This window comes from Xyrauchen texanus, chromosome 35 (assembly GCF_025860055.1).
Source record: "Xyrauchen texanus isolate HMW12.3.18 chromosome 35, RBS_HiC_50CHRs, whole genome shotgun sequence".
NCBI classification, from domain to species: Eukaryota; Metazoa; Chordata; class Actinopteri; order Cypriniformes; family Catostomidae; genus Xyrauchen; species Xyrauchen texanus.
The window spans coordinates 32,640,712-32,665,606 of record NC_068310.1 but is presented as its reverse complement, the minus strand read 5'-3'; the positions used below and the strand labels follow the sequence as shown (position 1 = coordinate 32,665,606).

The following is a 24,895-nucleotide window of genomic DNA, read 5'->3' as shown; positions in this document are numbered from 1 at the left end:
CATCCCTTATTACTGCCTAATTTGGGTCCTGTCAGTCTTTATGGGGCTATAATCTGCCCCACACTGTGAAAAAGTGAAGTGAACCGCTTAGGTTTACAGTTGAATTCAGAAGTTAACTTACACTTAGGTTGAAGTAATTAAAACACATTTTTAACCACTCCACAGATTTCATATTAGCAAACTGTAGTTTTGGCAAGTCGTTTAGGACATCTACTTGTGCATGACATGAGTAATTTGTCCAACAATTGTTTACAGACAGATTGTTTCACTTTTAATTGACTGTATTACAATTCCAGTGGGTCAGAATTTTACATACACTAAGTTGATTGATCCAAAATGGTGCTATTTTTGTTAGTTAGCCTGACTTTTACGGCACAAGGACATCGGAGCAACCGATTTTGTGTAAAATCACCCACCTAGATAAAAAGGACTCATTCGTTCGAATGCTGTTCATAGACTTCAGCTCAACATTCAACACAATCATTCCTCAGCACCTGATTGGAAAGCTGAACCTGCTAGGCCTGGACACCTCCCCTCTGCAACTGGACTTCCTGACTGGGAGAACTCAGTCAGTCCGGATCGGTAACAGCATCTCCACCACCACCACCACACTGAGCACTGGGGCCCCCCCAGGGCTGTGTGCTCAGTCCACTGCTGTTCACTCTGCTGACTCACGACTGTGCAGCAATGCACAGCTCGAACCACATCAGCAAGAACAACGAGTCAGCATACAGAGAGGAGGTGCAGCGGCTAACGGACTGGTGTAGAGCCAACAATCTGTCTCTGAATGTAGACAAAACTAAAGAGATGGTTGTTGACTTAGTGAACACTCTCCACTGAACATCGACGGCTCCTCAGTGGAGATCGTCAAGAGCACCAAATTCCTTGGTGTTCACCTGGTCCCTCAACACCAGCTCTATTACCAAGAAAGCCCAGCAGCGTCTCTACTGTCTTCAAAGGCTGAGAAAAGCACATCTCCCACCCCCCATCCTCACTACATTCTATAGAGGGACTATTGAGAGCATCCTGAGCAGCTGCATCACTGCCTGGTTTGGGACTTGCACAGTTTTGGACCGCAAAGCCCTGCAGAGGATAGTGAGAACAGCTGAGAAGATCATCTGGGTCTCTCTTTCCTCTATCAAAGACATTTGCATAAAACGCTGCATCCGCAAAGCAACCAGCATTGTGGGTGACCCCACACACCCCTCACACAAACTCTGTTTGCTGTCTGGCAAGAGGTACCGAAGCATTCGGGCCCTCACGGCCAGAATGTGTAACAGCTTCTTCCCCCAAGGATCAGACTCCTAAATACTCAGGGACTGGACTGACACACACACACACACACACACACACACACACACACACACACACACACACACACACCTGTACACCATCCAACTTTTGCACATGTCCACAGTTGCACTTTAATTCATTGTCACTTTATACCTGGCTGCTACCTCAATAGCTGATAGACCAATAATAGAACACTATTTCATTGTATGTTATGTTTACATTTAGCATTTTAGAAAGTGTCAACTTTTTGCACTACTCTATTACAAATATGTACTGGTCGGCACTGCACTGTCTCTCACTGTGCCTATTGTCCTGTTCATTTTTAGTAATTTATTGTACTGTCCCATACTTTTTGCACACGTTTGCACGTGCACTTTATATAGGTATGTTATTTAGGCTGTGTAGTCTCATGTGGTTCTGTGTTTGTCCTATGTTGTTTTATGTAGCACCATGGTCCTGGAGGAACATTGTCTCGTTTCGGTGTGTACTTTACTAACTGTATATGGTTGGACGACAATAAAAAACCACTTGACTTGACTTGAGTTAACTGTGCCTTTTAAGCAGCTTGGAAAATTCCAGGAAATAATGTTAAGCCTTTAGGCAATTATCCAGATAGATTCTGATTGGCTAATTTGAGTCAATATGAGGTGTACCTGTGGATTTATTTTAAGGCTTACTTTCAAACTCAGTTCCTATTTGCTTGACATCATGGGAAAATGAAAAGAAATCAGCCAAGACCTCAGAAAAAAACATTGTGGATCTCCACATGTCTGGGTCATCCTTGAGAGCAATTTTAAAATGCCTGAAGGTACCACGTTCATCTGTACAAACAATAGTATGCATGTATAAACACCATGAAGGAGTCGCATTTTGTCTCCTAGAGATAAACGTAGTTTGGTTTGAAAATTGCAAATCAATCCCAGAACAACAGCAAAGGTCCTTTGTGAAGATACTGAAGGAAACAGGTAGACAAGTATCTATATCCACAGTAAAACAAGTCCTATATCGACATGACTGCTCAGCAAGCCGCTGCTCCAAAACCACCATAAAAAAGTCAGACTTAAGTTTGCAAGTGCACATGTGGACAAAGATCTTACTTTTTGGAGAAATGTCCTCTAGTCTGATGAAACAAAAATTGTACTGTTTGGCCATAATGACAATCGTTATGTTTGGAGGGAAAAGGGTGAGGTTTGCAAGCCGAAGAACACCATCCCAACCGTGAAGCATGGGGATGGCAGCATCATGTTGTGGGGGTGCTTTGCTGCAGGAGGGACTGGTGCACTTCACAAAATAGATGGCATCATGAGGAAGGAAAATTATGTGGATATATTGAAGCAACATCTCAAGACATCAGTCATGAAGTTAAAGCTCGGTCTCAAATGGGTCTTCCAAATGGACAATGACCCCAAGCATACAACAAAGTCAAGGGATTGGAGTGGCCACCAAAAAGCCCAGACCTTAATCCTGAAAAAAGCATGTGCAAGCAAAGAAGCCTACAAACCTGACCCAGTTACACCAGTGAGAAACTTGTGGAAGGCTACCCAAAATGTTTGAAGTTACACAATTTAGTGAAAAACTGAGTTTAAATGTATTTCTCTAAGGTGTATGTAAACTTCTAACTTCAAATGTAAATGTATTCACTGTCATAACATCAAAGTCTGGGTTTATAGCCCCACTGACATTTAGATCATATTCCTGCTTGTGTTCTTGTAGTAGAACATTATAATGGGATTTTTCTCCTGCTGATGTAATAATCATTGAGGTTCGCTTGGGATTATGTATGCATTATGGAAATGAGGTTTACATCCCTTTTAATGCAAATGCTTGGAAAAGCCGCAGGTACAGTAATAAACATCTACCCTTAGTGGGAGTTCTGTACGCTTAATGCAATGGAGTGTGGACATGCAGTACAATGTATGTTTGTGTTGGATTACTGGAGTTTTCCATTAATTGCATTGCTTTCTAATTCCACTCCTGGTTCCATAAAATTTGCGTTTCTCAGTCCTGCACAAGTTCGGCAAATTTTGGGAATATGTTTTATTCAGAAGCGACAACCCCTATGCAACAAGGTAATGGTCAGCACCCTATTAGATTTGTTGTGGCGTGGGACTAAGGCTACATCCACACTAATAGTTTTAGTTTGAAAATGAATTGATTTTGATATTTTGAAATGGCGTTTTCCTTCACCAAAAGCTGAGACTTTCAAAAATGCTCGCCATAACAACATATCAGGGCCATATCCAAGCATATGGGTGCCCTAAGCGAAATCCGACTTGGAGGCCCCCCCGGATCCAGGCCCACCCAAGAATGACACCGCAATACAGTCTTCAACCAATTTGAATATATTAAAGGGTTAGTTCTCCTCTCATGATTTACTTACCTTTAAGCCATCCCAGATGTGTATGATTTTCCTTCTTCAGCAGAACTGATGTGAAGATTTTTATAAGCAGATTTCAGCTCATTTTGTCCATACAATGCATGTAAATGGGTGCCACAAGTCTGCTGGCTATTTGATGTTCCAAAAGTCATATTCAGGCAGCATAAAAGTAATCCACATGACTCCAGTCGATCAATTATTGTCTTCTGAAGCAAATTGATAGGTCTGTGTAAAAAATAAATCGATAATTATAACTTTATTAGCTTTAAAACAAATCGCTTCCTGCCAGCAGTCAATGCATCAATGACGTAAATGCAGTGGCATTTCATGGAGGTCTGAAGTGCAAGCTTTCTCATACTAACCTGTCGGTTTACTACAGAAGACATTAATTGATCTACTGGAGTCATGTGGATTACTTTTATGCTGCCTAAATCTGCCTTTTGGACAGTCAAACAGCCAGCAGACAGGTGGCTCCCATTTACATGCATTTTATGGTCAAACTGAGTTCTATCAGTATCTGTTTGGACAACTAATGGAAGACGGAGGGTGTTTTCTGGAATCTTTTTTAGAACAGTGATTCTTTTTGCTATTCTGTTTGGTGATGCAAGTGGCGCATTAATGATACACTTCAATCTTAAGTGTCCAACTTGCCTTTGAACATTAATGACGAATTTGGTCTGTAAAATAAACTTGGAAAAACAGCAATCTGTTTTTGAGATTTCATTTACAGTGCTTAACTCTTTCCCCGCCAAACACGGAATTTTCCGGGTTTTATGAAAAAACGCTTCCCCGCCAAACACGGAATTTTCCGGGTATCCCTGTTTTAGGTGGTATACGGTAAGGAAGACCCGCGCGCATGTTTTGAAAGAGTACGCAACTCTTTGATCAAAGAAACAGACTGCGATCGTCTCAAACGTGAAGTGGAACACCATACTAATACTAAAGCACTTGTTTGATAAAAATGCCTTTTTCTCAGCTTTTTGTCCGAAATGTTGTTTTTGACAAAACCTACCTCTGTTCAAGTGGCAATAAAAAAAGAACAAATGAAGATAAAATAAAATCGTTTTTTTTTTTGCCTAAAAGCAGAGGCTCAGATCTTTATTTTGATATATAGCATCTTCATATATTCACGGAAGAAAATATTCTGCGGGCCATTAAATTTAGCGAAAATCGTCAAAAACCGTGGCGGTGGCTGGCAACTTTTTTTAAAAACGCTGGCGGGGAAAGAGTTAAAGACAAAAATGCATCCTGGTTTGACCCTATGAAAACATTTGAAGCCATTGATTTATATTTAACAATTATAGTGAGCTGAGTCAAGAATATGGTTCCCCACATGGTTCTTTTTAAAGCCCTTGAAGGTGGAAATGAGCAGTCGAGTCATTAGTCTACATGTCAGACAGAACTGCAGCCTGTGACTCCAACAGAGATAAATGCAGTTAAAAAAAAACACCTCCAGCCACAATCTCCATCTCCTCTCTGTTCATCTTGCATCACCTCCCTTTTGTTTCGCTGTTGTTTCCTTTGTTCCTTTTCTTTTTTTACTCCTCTGTTTCACTCCCTCCCTGCCCGAGTGACCTATTTTTACTCCATTTCTGCAGCATGGCATACGTGATCACTTTAAACATCCTTGCGCAGCAACTGGGGTTGAATCTCAATGAGGCAGAGGAGTGTGATGATGAAATGTGCATTGGGAGGTCATACTCACAGAATACTCTATATCCTCAACTGCTCAGATTAAACAAATGTGAGAGCGCACTCTAGTGTGGGATGTGGCTCATTACAAAAGAAAAAGAAACAAACACTAATATGGTACATACTGTCGTTATTGAGGACTTTTGTCAGGTTTTCCTGTAAAAATTTCAAAAAATCCTTAAAACAAGTTCGGTTTACTCGAGAAGCAACGCAGCATAAGATATTTAGACTTGTTTTTAATATGGAAATAAATTAACAACAAATGTCTTTGAAACAAAAAAGCACACTGAATTGCACTTATTGGAAAATAAAGGCATTGCATTAACGTCGCTTGCATTTTTTTTAACATGGATGGAAATTTTATATAGTTATATATTTTAACAATTTCATAATAAAAAATTTCAATAATTAAAATTTTTAGTAATTAAAATAATTAAAAACACAGATTTAAAGAAGACTCAAATATGAAAACATCTGACAATCAGCTTCCCGCACCACCACCGAAGTGATTTCTATAGCTACTTTGCTGAGTTTACTTGTCTAGCGATAGGAAATTTTCCTGCGTGCGCCACGAGTGAGAGGGAAGAAGCATGCGCAGCCTGCGGTGAAATGAAACTTTGTATCTGCTCCAGATGTATCTGCTAATAATAATAATAATTTTGTGGAACTTTTTCATGGAAGGTAAATATTTATTATTGAAATTTGTTGAAATCTTGTGCGAAATGTTTTCAGTTGAAATATTCACAGCTTAAATATACAACCGTATGAAACTGCATCCCCAAAAAATGCAAGCACTGTTAATGCAATTCGTTTATTTTTCAGTTAGTGCAATTCAAATGTCATTGATTTAAAATCAATATTAATTTAATTTATGTTTACTTTTATTTTTGTGTTTTTCAGATCCTGTTTGATCAAGCTCAGAGATCTGTGAAGCAGCAGTTGCACTGCTTTGTGAAAGAGTGAGTATAACAGCACTATATTTGTACTACTGCAGGGCTGGACTGGGAAGAGAAATCGGCCCAGGATTTTACATGGCAACTGGCCCAAAACTTGTTGATGGGGGGGGTGTTTCCGCATATCCGTTCTGTATAACGCGGTGGCTCATTTTAGCATACCGCGGCCCATTCGGCACATTTCGTGGGCGACCCACCGGCCCACTCGGTTCTACCGATGGCCAGTCCTCAAAGTGCCTAAGCCCACCGGGAAAATGCCCGGTATGCCAGATTACTAGTCCAGCCCTGTACTACTGTAACCACATGTTGAATATTGGGTAGGCCTAAATATAATAATTTTGTACGTTTGGTCACACTTTATTTACACTTTATTTTAAGGTGTTCAAGTTACTGCGTATATGCCTGTAGTAACTGTGTGTAGATTTTGTACAGCTGCTTGTACTTACATATATTAATTGTTATTACTATAGTAATTAATAATAGTAACAGGTAATATGAGTAATACGAACACTGTAAAATAAAGCATTACCATAAGTTTTATAAAAGTGTAATTATTTCAGCAAAATGTTATATCTGGCATAGACTGATAATTATGATGTTGAAACGTTTGCTTGTGTTAAATACAGACCTCCTCAATAATATTCAAAAATAAAAATCGTTTTGCCAATTAATTTTGGCTCCTTAAAATATCCCTTAATGATTCTTTTAGTATTTTTGATATGCAATTTTTCTAGGGTTTACTGCTCTCAGCAGCCTGTTACCAAATGATAAGATAATTTTATATGTAATAACATTTATTTATTTATTTATTTATTTTTAAGAAAATTCCACCAAAGAACCGACTCATAAGAGCGAATCGTTTGTGAATCAGGCTATACTTGTCACGTTGTTTGATTTGTGCTGTAGTTTCAAAAGACCCGACTCATAAGAGTCATTTGTTTGGGAATCAGGCAACACAGGTAGCACTGTATGCTTCTCGCTGTAGATTAAAAAAAAACCTGCTCATGGAAGAGACGTTCATTCGGGAATCGTTGATTGTGAATGCTGTTGTACTGACCACTGAAATACATTTTCAGTACTTACTCTACATTCCATTTGTGAATAAAAATGGCATCAGAATGGGAGCAGATGCATTAAAATGGGAAAGTTGGACTTATTTACAGACTGACTTATATACTGATATTTGGCTGTCAGAGGTGCTTTATTTTTACCTCTGCAAATATGAAAAACACCCTCAAGTGCTTATGCATACATACACAAATGCATAGACACACTCCGACACACACTCTGGGATGGGTTTTTCATTATTGTGCTTCCTGTGAGGTGATTATAAAAAATGATCTGACATTTGGAGCTCATTAATAATTGATGTGTCCACGAGTAGGATAATAGGATTTTTGAGAGCAGATTCCTAATCAATAATCACAGATAACTGATGGACCAGTGAGTGGAATATATAAATGGTAAAACCAATGACATTTCAGAAAGAAAGGGACCAAATCATTGTCATATCAATCATTTATAAGGTTCACCTGGACTTTTATACACATTTAAATTATTTATTAAATCAGTTTGATCTGTCATTCACAATTTTGTCAAACAAAATTAATATTTCAGTGATTTTATGTGCATATTGTGATAAAATGAGGATGTCTACCTCTCATGTTTATCCTAAAACTGCATACTTTATCATCAGTCATATTAATACAGTACAATTCAGCTAATATTACACTTTTTTGTGCTTACACAAGCAGAACATATCCTTTAAAATCTGGTTTGTTAGTTTATCCCCAATAAACATATGCTTGAGGTGAATCTCATGAAACCTATCTAGAATTTGCCCAAGTCATATTTCACCCCAAAATAAAAAAAGTAGAAAATATGGTCTATTTAGTTGCAATTTTTGCATTGAAACATTATTTTCATGACAGTTAAGCACATTTCCGCCTGCTAAAATCAGAATTCTACTAATGCAGAAAAAATTGTATTATTTGTATTATTATAATTATTATTAATAATAAGATTTGGATTATTATATTATATTAATAATGATAATTTATTTAATTATAATAATTATATACATATTATTATTTACATTTTTAAATATTTACACATCAAGATACGGTTTTATTTACTTTACATTATGTATAATTAAATAAAAACTATTGGATTACAGTCATTTTGGAAAATCTTATAAGCAGTGCTGGTAAGGTACTAAAAAAGTAATCCACTACAAAAAGAATAATTACAAATTAATAATTAATCAGATTACATTTCTCACTTTGTGGAAAAGGCAATCACATTACTCATTTATTTACTTTTTAGTAACTTTAACTTCAATTACTTTCTAAAACATTTTTCACAGATTTGTTTAATAAAATGATTCGCGCAAGTCATACAACACCACGTTTCTCCCTTAATGTCCCATTAGTGACTCTTCAGCTGTCACAGAAACAGATGTACATATGAACATCAAGTCAGTTACTGTAATCTGATTACATACATTTACAATGTATTTTTATTTAATTATTTAAATAATTGCTTTGTAATTAGATTGCACTCAACACTGCTAAGAAAAATATACACAATTGTCATCAAAATGAATACACTGATGGCCAAAAGTTTGGAATAAGGTACAGATTTAGCTGTTTTGGAAGCAAATTGGTACTTTAATTCACCAAAGTGGCATTCAACTGAACATAATGTATAGTCAGAACATTACTGATGCAAAAAAAAAGTTTTGTGATCAAATCTAGACTGGCCCCATTTCCAGCAGTCATCACTCCAACCCCTTATCCTTGAGTATTCATGCTAAATTGCTAATTTGGTACTAGAAAAATCACTTGCCTTTATTAAAATCACTTACCATTATATCAAACACAGTTGAAATCTATTTGGTTTGTTAAATGAAGCTTAACATTGTCTTTGTTTTTGTGTTGTCACAGTATTCAATAGACTGGCATGTCTTAAGGTCAATATTAGGTCAAAAATGGCAACAAAAAAATAAATAAACAGCTTTCTCTAGAAACTCGTCAGTCAATTATTGTTTTGAGGAATGAAGGCTATACAATGCTTGAAATTGACAAAAAAAAACTGAAGATTTCATACAAAGGTGTACTCTACAGTCAAAGACAAAGGACAACTGTCTCTAACAAGGACAGAAAGAGATGTGGAAGACCAGATGTACAACTAAACAAGAGGATAAGTACATCAGAGTCTCTAATTTGAGAAATAGACACCTCACATGTCCTCCGCTGACAGCTTCATTGAATTCTACCCGCTCAACACCAGTTTCTGTCACGACTCACACACACAAAAAGGTTAGGATCCAAGTGCATTTATTTAGGGTAATCCAAAATCCGTAGTCAGCCAGGCAAGAGTCAAAATCCATACAAAACAGTCCGAGAACAAGAACAAGAACAAGAACAAGAAACAATGGGACAAGAACTACGAGGTGCTGGTAACATTAAACAGACATAAAGCGAGGACTCAACAACTAACACAGAAACAGACAGGGTCTAAATAGACCAGTGCAAACCATGTGAGTGGGAACAGCTGTGTGTAATGATCAGTGATGAGTGACAGAACAGGATGATGGGAAATGTAGTACCAGAGGAAATGTGACAATCAGGGAAGGAACTACTAGAAACCCCGGGGAACAAACCAGACACTGTGACAGTTTCATGTACAACAGTAAAGAGAAGACTCAGGGATGCAGGACTTATGGGAAGAATTGCAAAGAAAAATACACTTTTGAAACAGAAAAACAAATAGAAAAGTTTAGAGTGGGCAAAGAAACACAGACATTGGACAACAGATAATTGGAAAAGAGTGTTATGGATCTTAAACCCATTGAACATTTGTGGGATCAGCTAGACTGTAAGGTGCGTGAGAAGTGCCCGAAAAGACCGCCACATCTATGGCAAGTGCTACAGGAAGTGTGGGGTGAAATGTCACCTGAGTATCTGGACAAACTAACAGCTAGAATGTCAAGGATCTGCAAAGCTGTCATTGCTGCATGTGGAGGATTTTTTGATGAGAACTCTTTGAAGTAGTTTAAGAAGTTCTGAACATTTTGTCAAATTGCAATAGTAATTTATCACGTTATTAATGTCCTGACTACACATTGTTATCAGTTGAATGCCACTTAGGTGAATAAAAGTACCAATTTCCATAAGAGCAAAATCTGTACATTATTCCAAACTTTTGGCAGCCAGTGTATATGTAATATTTTTTTCCCCACCATCACCACTAATCAAAGGAATATCTATGTGTACTTCCAGTGACGTGCGTAAATTCAAGGACACTAAGAAGCACTTTGATAAGGTGAGGGAGGATCTGGAGATTGCACAGGTGAAGAACGCACAAGCACACAGAAACAAACCCAATGAGGTGGAGGAGGCCACCAGCACCCTCAACTTCACCCGCAAGTGCTTCAGACATCTCGCTTTGGACTATGTGCTACAGGTAACACACACACTCTTACAAGATATTTGTGCCTTCTGGCCATCTTCTACATCTGGGCTCAACTTAAGTTATACAGTATTTACTCTATATATCACAGTAAGGAGTGTCTTTAATGTAAATCTCTTTTTTTCTCCCATCTAGATCAATGTCCTTCAAGCCAAAAAGAAATTTGAGATCTTAGATTCAGTAAGTATCAGATATTTTCCTCTACACTGGCATATCTAAATGCAAAGTCTCTTTTTGAACTCTTAAACTGGCTCTAAATTAAAACTCTCCCTTCTCTTGTGCAGATGTTGTCATTCATGCATGCACAGTACTGCCTCTATCAGCAGGGCTATAACCTACTGGATGAGATTGACCCTTATATGAAGAAACTAGCTGCTGAGGTGAGCCGTGTTCTCGTCCTGCAACATTGATCTTTCTGCTGTGAGCTGGTGGCCAATTCGGCCTCATTGATTCCATTTGAAGTGTCATCACTAAATCCTGCTTTAGAAATACATACATGCATTAAATGAAACTTACTTGCTTTAAAAGGGATCATTGACCCAAAAATTAAAATCATGTCATCATTTATTCACCTTCATGTTGTTCCTAACCCGAGTGGGTTTCTTTCTTTCGTGGAACACAAAGTGATATTAGGCAGGCATCAGTTCAGCTTCAGTCACCATTCATATTCATTGTACGGAAAAAGATAAAATGGAAGTGAATGGTGACTGAGGCTAACATGCTGAACAACATATTTTTTTCTATGAAAGGAAGTAAATAAAATGGGTTTGGAACAACATGAGGGTGAGAAAATTATGACAGAGCTTTCATTTTTGGCCGAAATATTCCTTTAAAACCAGAATAAGTAAATCGATTATTTACTGTAGGACCAGTTTGTAGTTGCTAGGTTAGTTGCCAAAAAGTTCAAAAAGCTAGGGAACTCCTCCACCCCTGGCAGCGGCTCCACAGCTCCAGGCGGCATGCAGCGAGCCCCTCCCACCCTCGCGGACACCGGCCATTCCTCCACGTCCATGCAGCCGGTAGCAACTCCTCTGTCCCCCGGTGGACGGCCGCGGCTGTCTCGCGAGTGGCGAGGACTCCAGAACAGCGCATCCCTCCTCCTTCCCAGGGTTCGGCACCAATGTAACAAGATTAAAATGAGAAAGGAGGTGGCGGGAACCGGCTGAACAATCAACATAATATTTGAATAGGAACTTAAAAAGAGACAAAAACTTAAACGCACACATGGCAGCTGTATGTGGCTCTCTCTCTCACAAACTGACGCATTCCGCTGCACTTATCCCTCTCCTCGGCTGATTAGCCCGATTGGGGGCCGGACGTGCATAGTCACGGCCTGGCCCCGCCCTCCTCCTCCTCGTCACAAACATCTATTCAACATCTGATTTATGTGTAATTTGTTCATTGACTAAGCATATTACTGTGCATCAAAACACATACATTGAATGCACTGTATAAAAGTGTCTGCAAAATGCATAAATGTAAATGTACATTTAACTCATTCATACATGACGATAATAAAGGAGATTATGGTTTGATTATGGATTATCGTATCACCTATAATGACTTATTTTCAATATTGTCACAGCTGGATCAACTGGTGATTGATTCAGCAATGGAGAAGAGAGAAATGGAGCATAAACATGCCACAATACAGCAGCGGGTAAGTATGCACACATATACACGCAGACATACAGTACATGGTATAAACGTAGCTAGGACATTTACTGTAATTTATGTTGCATGTACTGAAGTATGGCCAGTTAGTCCACAGCTGACTAAGGAAAGCATCTAAATGCAAACACAAGTGTTGGTATGTGTATGGGATTTAGTGGGGGACTTTTTCTAAAAATAGTACCCTTAATACCACTTTAGAAATGTTATGTTTTGCATTCTTTACAGTGGAGTCAGGGAGCGGGAATTATTCATGCTTTAAGTGGACTACTAAAGACTTATTCTTAATTCCTTAATATAGCAAAGTTTTAAAGCAATGCTAGGTTACATTCAAATAATTAATATATATATATATATACTTTATCTCGAAAGAACTGCTTTTTCATCAAAGCAGGAAAAAGGTTTTTGTTTTTTTGTCAGGTCGTTAAATAATGCAGCGTGTTATTTATGTTGTTTTTACTTTGGTTTCAAAGACATATTTTTATGGATGCTCTCTCCATTTCGTCTATTCTTTGTTTTTTGTTCTTCTGGCAGGAGTAGAAAAGGCTTTTTGTCCTCAAATGTTCTAGTTTAGTCTTTTAGATGTAAAGTAGGCAGGAAGTGGATATATTTCGGGCAAACTGAAAATAGAGCTTGCTGAAGTTGATTCTTATGTGGACCTTTGACTCTGACAGCTATGCGTGTGTTTTCTGAACATTTTTGACAGTTCTGTGGACTTGGGTAGTTTGTCTTTCTGTCATAACACTGTATGCTCACAGACAAATATCAAAATGGCTGTAAAGTTATCACACAGAAACTTTTACATCTGTTAGACGGACATTTATTGATTTTCAGTATGCAGTTTGCCAAGTAAAAAAACAAGAATTCCAAGAGTTTGAAGTGAGAGTTTAAATCTTAGAAGTGAATGTACAAAGAGGGATCAATAAGCAAGACATTAAATATGAAAAGCCTTCAAATCTTATCCAAGTATTGGTGGTGATAAGTGACAAGTGGAAGTGTTTTACCTTGTGTTTAAACCAGTGTGTGTGTGGTGAAAGAGAAAATGTATGCATGCAATTGTTCCAATTTAACATCTGAAATTCTTTCTAATCCTCATTTTTGTTCTGTTTCCTCCCCTCTGCCGCTCAACCTCTGCTACGACTACTTTATCCTGATGTAGACACTTCTACAGGTGAGTGTTTTCCCATAAACTCAAAAAACTCAAATAAAGCATGACCTCGATAGAGGCAATGAATAATTCACCTATGCTCTAAAATTTTCTGGAGGACTTATAGCTTGGAAGAGAAGTATAGCTTTGCACATACCAAAGATTGCTTAGTGTAACTGATGATATAATTGCAGTTTAGTGAGACTGATTGGTTTGTCCTACAAGCGTATCTGTCTTATTTAACCTCTGATGGCTGTCCCATTGTCTTCCAGTTCTCCAAGCACTGAAATGATTATGTAGATGTTTCATTCTCTGTTGATTTTTTGGGAGTGTGTGTGTGTGTGTGTGTGTGTGGTTAATGCAAAAAGAGCCATGTCTGTTTGTGCATTTTTAAAAAGATGCTTTCTGGAATTGTTTTGGATGTGATGGATCTCCAGTGATCATGACTCCATCATAGGTGGTTAGCTAAAAGCTGTGGTGACAGGATTGAGCTGACTGCATCAACAAATCCCATAGCTCTGAATATACTGCCTCAGAAGCACTTTAGGGAGAAATTCACCTATAGGTTAATAATATTACGTATTTAAAACAGCAGACACGTTGTTTTTGTTTAATTGTCTAGCTTATATCCTCATTTCTGTAACAAAATTCCAAGGGGTTATTTTAAGAAACCGCTGGACTGAAAATCTATATGAAGTGTCTGTCTCTCTGGACATCAGTTAAAGCCATTAATAACCCACAGGAACCACAAAAAGGAGTGCATTTGCTAGAATTACAGCTACATACAGGAGAACTAGATTTGAATACATCTTGTCCATTATCCTGCTCTGTTAAAAAAACAAAAATCCCATTGTTTTTACAAAAAAACTAAAAACAAACTGGCAAAAAGACAGTAAAAATGTAAACAACTTTACAGAACAACCTGTAAATTTGACAATTTAAAACTGTTGTTTTTACAGTATTTTTACGGTGCAGTACCATCGTTTATATTATTAAATGATAAACGTAATATATTAAACTTCTGAAACTGTAAAAATCTGCTTTTCACTTTATTATGTATTGTTAATCACTTTAGTAATTATAGAAGAGCACATGATTTACATTTACATTTACATTTATGCATTTGGCAGACACTTTTATCCAAAGCGATTTACAGTGCACTTATTACAGGGACAATCCCCCCAGAGCAACCTGGAGTTAAGTGTCTTGCTCAAGGACACAATGGTGGTGGCTGTGGGGATCAAACCAGTGACCTTCTGATTACCAGTTATGTGCTTTAGCCCACTACGCCACCACCACTCGTAGTGGACTAAAGCACATCAGTTCATCAGTAGTGTCTCTTCCAGGAGCAATGACTAATAAACCAATAAATGTAGAGACAGTGCTCAGTGTCACTCACAGAAACACTAAAAATCATCAGGGTGACACATGTGAAATTATGCAATAAACATCAACTAAACTACATCAAATATAACACAGAACACCCCAAAGTACATAACTGATATTAAAAAAGAAAAAACATAACCCATAAAACATAATGAAATGTAATGAGTCATGCAGGGAGTTCTGGGAACACCTGATTACTGTTTTTTTACCGTAATTTTAACAACAATTTATGTACAAATCATGTAATCTCTTGTTAAAAATAATATACATTTTAACAGTTAATTAAATGGGAAAATCATACGCTTTACATCTTAAAAAAATTATAATTTTTACAACATTTTACCGTAAAACTACATGTATTGTCTTTTTATATATATTTTTTTTTACAAATTTACATATATTATATGGTAACTACTTGTTAACCAGTTTTTTTTTTTAACTGTAGCATTTTTACAGTCTTTTACCATTAAAATTATGGACAATTTTTACAGTTTGGCTTTTTAACTATATTTGACTCTCGAATTCAAGATGTTAAATTCATATATTATTATTTTAGCAAGCACAAATACCAAGTAGCACTACCAACCCAAAAACATAACATTTCTTGGAATATTCTTTATCAGCTTCATTAACAATTTATTAAAGGTGTTCATATTTTCACAGATGCACCTATTCCTTAATAAAAATCTCAATCTCAGTGCAATGTCAAATTAAAGGATGTTTTCACGTCAGCCACAGCTTGTGTTGCAGTGATTAGGTCTATGTTTTCATATGTTTAAAGTGCAGTGTGCCCATCTGGAGAGTCAGCTGTCTTAACATGCAGCCTGCAGAAGGAAAAAGATATATTCTAGAAGATTTCTGTCTCTTAGTGTGTCTCGTGAAGATAAGGTATAGACATTTTTTTAAATATTTATCAGATTTGTTAGGTTGTGGTTATGTAGAAGTGAGCATGATGTGTTTTCAGTGATGCATGTTGTAAAACTGGTGTATTCTTTGCCTTCTTATGCCTTCATGGCACTTACTACAAATAATATGCCCTAAATTTGAGGTTTAATATTTTATCCCTCGTCTTTCTCCCAGTGGAATACTTTAAAATTTGATAGAGTTTTTAGTTCAGACAGATGATGGCTTTTATAAGCTCAAACGTCATCTCTAGTTCCTAAAATAGCGACTATAGTCTCCTGCAGTTGTGCAATGTTTTGTGAGATGCTGCAGAGAAGGTTCGCCAACCACAGCTGACAGGTATTCACATTTTATGATTTTTAATAGAGCTTTTCTAGATATTTGATCAAATTGACCAAAAGATTGGTTCTTTTAGACATTTAATTGTTCTTTAAATTACATGACAATGGAAAGCATTTTGACTTTTGAAGTGAATTCTAGCTTGGTTTTATGGCTGTATCGACGTTCTCTTTTCTCAGGTGAAAGGGGCATGATTGGTTATGGACTAAACATCCATTTACCCTGCCAAGAATAGTCAGGACTGAGGGCTCACAGCCAAATGGGCACTGAAAGTGTGAGAATTGGTAAATGCCTGCGAAATGATGAAGCAAATTAGTGTTTGTAAATGGTGTCTAGGAGAAGGAAGGAAGGAGGGAAATAAGAAAGAATGCAGAAGAAAGAAAGGAAGAAGTAAGGATAGAAGGAAGATTGAAGGAATGAAATAACTAATAGGAAGGAAGTAAACTTATAGGAAGAAAGAAAACAGTAGGAAGGAAGGAATGAAAGACACTGGAAGGACGAAAAGAAAGAAGGAAAGAAAAGGGAAAGATGGGAGAAAAGGGAAAGAAAAGGAAGAAAAATTAAAGCAAGGAAGGTAGGAAGGAAACTAAAAGGAAGGAGGGAAACTAAAAGGTTGGAAGGAAACTACATGGAAAGAAGGGAACTTGAAGGAAGGAAGGAAGGAAGGCAGGAAGGAAGAACTTGAAGGAAGACTGAAAGAAGGAAGAAAGGAAGGAAGAAAGAGCAGAATGAAGGAAGGAAGAAAATGTAAGGGATGAAGGAAGGTAGGAAAGTAAAGGGAAGGAAGGAAACAAAGAACAAAATATGGAAGGAAGGAAACTAAAAGGAAGTAATGAAAGAAGGAATAAAGTAAACTGGAAGGAAGGAAAGAAGGAAGGAAGGAAGACTGAAAGAAAGAAAACATTTTAAGGTATGAGGGAAGGAAGGAAACTAAAAGTTGGTTGGAAGGAAGTAAGGAAGGAATATTGAAAGAAGGAAGAAAATTGAATGGAAGAAGGGAGGTAGGAAAGTAAAAGGAAGTAAGGAAAAGAAGAATGAAGGAATGAAGATTTAAAGAAGAAAGAAAATGTAAGGGAAGGAAGGAAATAAGGAAGGAAGGAAAGAAGATTGAAATAAGGAAGAACGTTGAAGAGAAGAAGGAAGGAAGGAAGGAAAAGCAGAATGAAGAAAGGAAGAAAATGTAAGGGATGAAGGAAGGTAGGAAAGTAAAGGGAAGGAAGGAAACAAAGAACAAAATATGGAAGGAAGGAAACTAAAAGGAATTAATGAAAGATGGAATAAAGCAAACTTGAAGGAAGGAAACTAACAGCAAAGAAGTATTTGAAAAGGAAAGAAGGAAGGAATCTAAAAGGAAAGCAGGAAGCAAGCTAGAAGGAAGGAAGAGAATGTAAAGGAAGTAAATTAGGAAGGACGAAGAAAGTAAGAATAGCTAACATTTTATAAGAACTTTGAATTAGGGGCCTGGGTAGCTCAGCAAGTATTGATGCTGACTACCACCTCTGGAATTGCGAGTTTGAATCCAGGGCGTGCTGAGTGACTCCAGCCAGGTCTCCTGAGCAACCAAATTGGCCTGATTTGTAGGGAGGGTAGAGTGACATGGGGTAACCTCCTCGTGGTCTCTATAATGTGGTTCTCGCTCTCAGTGGGATGCGTGGTGAGTTGTGCATGTGCATTGTTGCTGCAGAGAATAGCGTGAAGCCTCCTCACGCACTACGTCTCCGCGGTAACGCGCTCAACAAGCCACATGATCATATGCATGGATTGACGTCTCAGACACAGAGGCAACTGAGATTCATCCTCCACCACCTGGATCGAGGCAAGTCACTACGCCACCACGAGGACTTAGAGCGCATTGGGAATTGGTCACTCCAAATTGGGAAGAAAATCAAAAAAAGAAAGAAAAAAAAGAACTTTGAATTATAAGGCATTTGCAAATATTATACTATGCTTAACAAAGCATTAGTTCATGTACATTCAGATATGACTATATATGAAAATATAAAAGCTTTGACATTTCTGACTATTTGAATTTACATTTAACAAATGTAAGCATTTTGTAATGTAATAATGTTTGTTAATGTTATTAATAAAAGTTTCTATATGGTGTTACCAAAAGCAGGGATCTGTTTGCGGCAGTGCTGTAATTTGTGCAATTTATTGGGTGAAGGATTGCTTCGGGCTCTTAGTGTGTGGGACGGCAGCTGTATGTTAATGAGCTTATGAGCAGGCAGCGGGCAGGTGAGAGCGCACATGAGTGAGCTGGTAATAAGCGACTGGAGCACTACTGTTGACTATGAGAGCCGCCAGGCTGCGTGACTCATGCACAGAGCATCGACTGCACAGTTGATTGTGCTTTGCATTCGTTTATGTCAGCTTAGATTTTTCTGAAAGATCCAATGATTTTAAAATACGTAAAACATTTAAGGATGAAGATATTCGGCAGGTTGGACTTCACTTTGGTGAGTTGCAGAATTCATCTGGTTGCTTATTTCACTTCTATGAAGTTTTATAGACTAAAAGAAACGGATGATGGAATATGATGGTAAAATGATTAAAAAGAGATTAAATGTCTTTTACTGCTAAATTCATTAATCATTTCTCAATGTCATATTCCTGATTGCAAATACAATGGAAACCGTTTGCTTTACCAAATAGTTATGCAGTTATGTATCACTAAAATGCATTTAGCCAATAGACCGCTTACAATGTTCTTAAAATAAATATAATATAATACAATGTAATGTGAGATGTAATAGGTAAAGTGAATTATGTTTTATATTCAAACCCAGTTATTAGATGTACAAATGTACAAAACTGAAAATTATATTTCCTTTTCAATGATAGTGATGATATTTGTAAATTTTAGATTGTCCTTCATTTCTTTCTCGCTCAAGGTCTTTGTGATATATATATATATATATATATATATATATATATATATATATATATATATATATATATATATATATTATATGTATTTGTAATGGCCATAGACTGAAATGCATGGGAGCCAAACTGCAGTATATTCATCATGTGTAATTAAGTGTGTGGGAATATGGCTAAGAAGGACAGGGGAGAGAAGGGAGGGTTTTTCTGTACTATTCAGAAGATGAGTGAAGCCACTTGGGCTTTCAGTGCTAAGGAGACAGAATTGAATGGATCTGAATGTTTGAACAGTCACCCTGCTGTGCGCTTGGTTAAAACTGACTGACTGTTTTGTCACAGCCAGTTTGAGAATGAAAACCAAAGAAACAAAATCTGTCAGATCGCTTAGAAAAGTAATAGCACACCTCTCAACAATCTGCATGATTTGGGATGTAATTAAAATGGTGCAGAATTAGTAAAACTCATTGCAGTTTATTGAATTCGGTATATACTTAACATTGGAAGACAATGTTATCTAGTGATTTCATCACAAATAAGTTCAAGTATTCTCTGTTCTTTTACGATTATATTGATCAGCAATGTCTCATGAACAGTATTTAATCAGAAAACATCAAACGTTGTTATGCAATCCTGTTTAAAATGCAAGAACATCACACACTGCTAATTTTCAAAGAGCTCTTTCACCAGGAGCTGCATTCTCTGATCAGATTTGTTTCTAAAATGTATTGATAGGAGTTTATCTTGAAGTCCTAAGGGGAGTCACTTGAAGAGAAGTCAGAACAATAGAGGTTTGACAACTTGGACAGATAGGAAGCTAGCTACTGGAATACTTTCCAGGATATTTGTTGGGAGTGTGAAATGATCTAGCTGTTACGTCAATGGCCCACTCTGTCTCTAGTTGTACACCCTTATCATTGTGATGTCAATATCTTATGTAAGGGCTTGGCTGAGTAAAATTGAATCACTTAGAATTTGCTTTGTAATTCTTGAAGTAATAATCCTGTTCATTTTCTCCATTGATGGGTTTATTATAAACTTATAAACCTTTAAATGTAGTCCAACCGTGAACTCATAAATCAATGACTTATGCTTCTGTTGAAGCCAACAGTCTACGTTATTTCAATTTTATAAAATAAAAAATTAAAAATCATGTTTAATTGCACAATTCCTTGTTAAGAACTACACTACCCATATTGCTGAAGAGCAATGAACCAATCAGAGAATAATGCGCTGTGAATGACGTTACCGAATCGTCTCCCTACATTCTCAAATTATTTGTGTATTTGTATATATCTGAATATTTTGCAATAAAATTAAAAGATACTGTTTTCATATTTAAAATCAACAACTTTTAAGTCAATAGTTGTATATTTTTCCATCATTTTTAATTTGATTATGTTACTCGCAATGCTTCATGGGATTGTAGTTTTTAATGTTGTTTTAATGTTGTGATTCACATCACTGGTTGATTTAGTTCATGGCTTAAAACTCTTTTATGAAGGATTTATGAAATCCCTATGGAAAAAAATTAATGGGCAAAATATGTCCAAAACCAAGATGACTGAATGTTGTCTTTAAAAACAGTGTTGCAGATTTTGAACTTTACATTTGCCTATATGCAGTACCTTATTACAGTCTTTTCTGCCTCATTTGATACTATAATGGTATACCATTAACCACAAGTGATGGATAAAGTGTTAGTTTGGTTGTCCATGTGGCTGACACTTTACCATTCCTCCACTCAAAGATAATCAATATAAATTACCGAAGTGGAGGAGTTAGCTGCCATAAGGACCTCCCATGAGGGAGCTGAGTCACATTGCTTGATAGGTAAATCCTCTCACAATCAAGAGAGAACTCATGCATTGAGTGCGCTTCTGAAACAGGAAGAGGACCATTATTGTGAGTGGTAAGTGTGAAGATTTTAAGCACAATGGTGGTAATCGGTTGGACGTGCTCTTACGCAATGCCTTGCGTCATTGGCCAAATGGTCTGGTGGGATTTCAGGCAGCATTGGATGAGTCATTCCTACTGTGTGTTGTAAATGCATTGAGAAGTTTTTGCGTGAATTTATGCATCTCTTCCACTTACAACCTCCGGTTTAAAGGGATAGTTCACCCAAATAATTTTATTTTTGTCAATATTTATCCAACCTCATGTTGGTCCAATTACATGAACTATCCCTTTAATAATGAAATATTTGCAGTATCACAGAGAGTTTACTTTTTTCTGTTTTTTGTATTTTATTTTGTATTTTGTTTATTTTAACTAAACTAAGTTACATTGCCTTCTTTTGTCCTAAAGCCTTCATCATTCTGTTTTGTCATTCAGGACTTTGCGTATGATGACCCAAAGTTGGAGTTCAGTGTCGATGCACCCAACGGATTGGTGATGGAGGGCTATCTGTTTAAAAGGGCCAGCAATGCCTTCAAAACATGGAACAGGTTGGTGGAATGGGGTACCTAGAGGTGCTCTAGATTAGCCTGAGTGTATTTATTATGTCAATATTAGCATTGTGTCCCTGTTTGGGTACATCTGTGAAATTCCTTTTACCTTTGTGTCTTTCTCAGACGGTGGTTCTCCATCCAAAACAGCCAGTTGGTTTATCAGAAGAAACTGAAGGTAAATTTAGATTAGCATTCAGTAATTTGCCACAAAGCTCACAGGGGTAGTCAGGGTTAAGTCAGAGACAGTAAAAAGAGATGGGTCAGCATGATTAAAAAAAAATTTAATAATAACTTTAGGCACAATTTGAGCTGAAGAAGCAAAAAGTATTATATCATTGTTGTCAGATTTTCTCCTGATTTAAAATATGTTAATGAAATGTATTCTTTGCAAAGTGTTTTGGGAGATTTTCGTCCTTCCCAATTCAAGAATGGAAATAGCTGCCTGAGAGTTTTGTCAAGTAAACTGAATTCCCTTTAAATGGACTTTGATTCTAGTTCAGCTAAGCAGCATTTCTTAAAAAGTGCTCTTTTACAAGATAAACAAATGAGCAACAAATCAATACAAGCACACAATGGTGGCTCCTCTTCATTGGGGCCAGGACTTCCATTTGTTTGGGTTGAGGTGCTTAGTCATGGTGTTTGCTTAAATGACTGTGACTACAGCGCTGTGGAATGCATTTTCGCAGTATATACTGTACAGTGAAATGGGGTGACTTACAACAGAAGTCAATAAAGTCTTAGTATTATTTTAGTTTTTTTGTTCTGTTGATTCTTCTACAGGATTCCCTCACAGTCGTAGTGGAGGACTTGAGGTTGTGTTCTGTCAAACCTTGTGAGGACATCGAGAGGAGGTTCTGTTTTGAAGTGGTATCCCCCACTAAGTGAGTCTTTCAAATTTCCTGTCCATTAAAGGTAATCTTATTCTGTAATTTACTCTAAAAGGCTTCTCATCATGTTGTGTGTTTGTATGTATTGTAGGAGCTGTATGCTACAGGCAGAGTCAGAGAAACTTCGGCTGTCCTGGATCCAGGCAGTCCAAGCCAGCATCGCCTCAGCATACAGAGAGAGTCCATTAGACAATTATTATATTGAGGTTTGTAATCACTCTACATGCTAAATTACCATAAACCTAAAGCAATAGTAATAAGCAATAGTTACTTTATACTCAAACAGGGCTGGTATGCAAAAAAATATATATAAGGCGTGGTTACTCGCATCAATCCAGGTGGAGGAGGACAAGTCTCAGTTGCCTCCTCTTCTGAGACAGTCAATCTGCGCATCTTAACACGTGGCTTGCTGTGTATGACACTGCGGAGACTCACAGCATGTGGAGGCTCATACTTCACTCCGTGATCCATGCAGAACTTACCACGCGCCCCATTTAGAATGAGAAACACTAATCACGACCACAAGGAGGTTACCCCATGTGACCGGGACCCGGAATAGGAATCAAATACACAAATTTGTCACTGCCGGTGGCTGCGCATTGTGACACAACGTCAACGGTTTACTGTCATGAAAAAAATCCCTGTCACATACTTTCCCTGCTCATCTGCTATCAACTTTGCTTTGCTCTGAAGAAAAGGTTTAAGTATTGATTTAGTACAAAATACATTTTTTTCACTAACATTTTCAAAACAAAATCTCAAAACAGATTCAGTGTCATAAAAATGACATTAGCTATAAAATGAAGAGTGTCATAGAATATGACATATTTGGAAACACTGAAAACACCTCATTGTGATCATCACGCTCGCTCGTGTGTGTGAGATGACATAGAGCAGAGCACTCTGAAGTGGGCAGCACGTACAGACTATGTATTTATTTGATTAAATCACAGCTTTACGGGGACTAATAATCACACTTGGCCATTTAGCAAACTGCTTATCAGGAAGAGAGAAACGACCATCAAAAACACACAGAAACGCCAAAATAAAAGCTCTATTTTAACAGATGCACATGTAGTTTTGCCTAAATATTACACCTGTTGGGCACTTTGAAAAGAGTGGGAACCCAGGGCCATGTATTGACTTGTTGCTAATGTCAAGCATGTCTGAAGCTGTGTCTCGTTTCTCGTTGTTAATTCTCAAGTTGAATTACCTCAGTTGATTGGTGCAGAGTATATAATATGTATTATTATAGTAATATATAATTGAAGTAAAGTAAAAGTACACCTGTAAAATCTATTTTCTTTTCTCTCTACATCAATAAAACTCTTAAAATGTACCTTATAAATTCCCTTCCAAGGGACTTTGTTCCCATCTCAATAAAGTGCTCCCGCTTGTTAAAGAGTGGCGTGCTGCCATAGCAACCATGATAAGTTCTGTTTCCGTTTGACCTACGAAGGCCGTCTTGCTGAAACGAAGCTTGATTAAAGGAGGAGACTCGGTATACCGCTGCCTTCAAAGGATTTATCCTAGCCAGCATTCGAAACAAGACACAGGTTGAGTGTAGTTTGTTCTCGGTACAGTTGCGCATTGCATGTACAGCTGGAGTTCCACTTACTGCCCCCCGCTGAAAAAAAGTGGTACTTCAAGCTTGAATTGCTCCGAGCAATAGGCATATTCCTTATTACGGTCTAGGGACATGGTTAATTGTATTTTTAGTTTTTTTACAGCATAATGTTTTATTTAATTAATTGCAATGAATTAACGTGTTAAATCAACTGCCCTGCTAGATACCAGATAGTCAGACAGACAGAGGTGTAAAACTGAGTGTAAAGAGTATTTATTTTAAATAGTTAATGTTAATATGTATTAATAACTACTGTGAGATAAAAATAAAAAAAAAACTTCAGCATCCAGCATTATTTCTCGCAAAATGCCAAGCAACATTTCCCCAGTTATTTTTGTGTCTGTCTGCAGCGGTTGGACCGGACCGCCTCCCCATCTATCAGCAGTATAGATTCAGCGAATGAGCCCAGAGAGCGCAGTGGGAGGGGCGAGAGCATTCTGCAGCGTATCCTGTGTCTGCCTGGAAACCAGCAGTGCTGTGACTGTGGGCAGACCGAGCCTCGCTGGGCGAGCATCAATCTGGGCGTGCTGCTCTGCATTGAGTGCTCCGGCATTCACAGGTAAGTCATGGTGTGATCACGATGACCGTTATCCATTATGGGAACCCTTGGTAAAAAAAAAAAAAATATGTCTTCGTAGAATATTGACCTGTTTACATAAAGTGTGATATGACTGCACAAGAAAGTAGGAATGTATTTTTGGTAGCAAAACTATTCACAACAAGCCTGATGCAAAATTTCCATTGAAATTTGCATGGTAACCATCCAAACTATGAAAGTCAAAATTAGATCAAAATTTAACATATTTATTTTCTT

General features: G+C 37.4%; 1 protein-coding gene across 1 annotated transcript in view; it reads left to right on the top strand.

Moving 5' to 3' along the window:
* The window catches only part of LOC127628828 (arf-GAP with coiled-coil, ANK repeat and PH domain-containing protein 3-like), a 92,846-nt gene that overhangs the window by 54,887 nt on the left and 13,064 nt on the right, over positions 1-24,895 (top strand). The window contains exons 5-15 of the mRNA XM_052105743.1: positions 6,263-6,321; positions 10,599-10,782; positions 10,924-10,968; positions 11,073-11,168; positions 12,374-12,448; positions 13,619-13,630; positions 21,452-21,564; positions 21,691-21,742; positions 22,348-22,448; positions 22,546-22,660; positions 24,432-24,640. Of these exons, the coding sequence (XP_051961703.1) occupies positions 6,263-6,321; positions 10,599-10,782; positions 10,924-10,968; positions 11,073-11,168; positions 12,374-12,448; positions 13,619-13,630; positions 21,452-21,564; positions 21,691-21,742; positions 22,348-22,448; positions 22,546-22,660; positions 24,432-24,640 (1,061 nt within the window). The remainder of the gene's footprint in view (positions 1-6,262; positions 6,322-10,598; positions 10,783-10,923; positions 10,969-11,072; positions 11,169-12,373; positions 12,449-13,618; positions 13,631-21,451; positions 21,565-21,690; positions 21,743-22,347; positions 22,449-22,545; positions 22,661-24,431; positions 24,641-24,895) is intronic.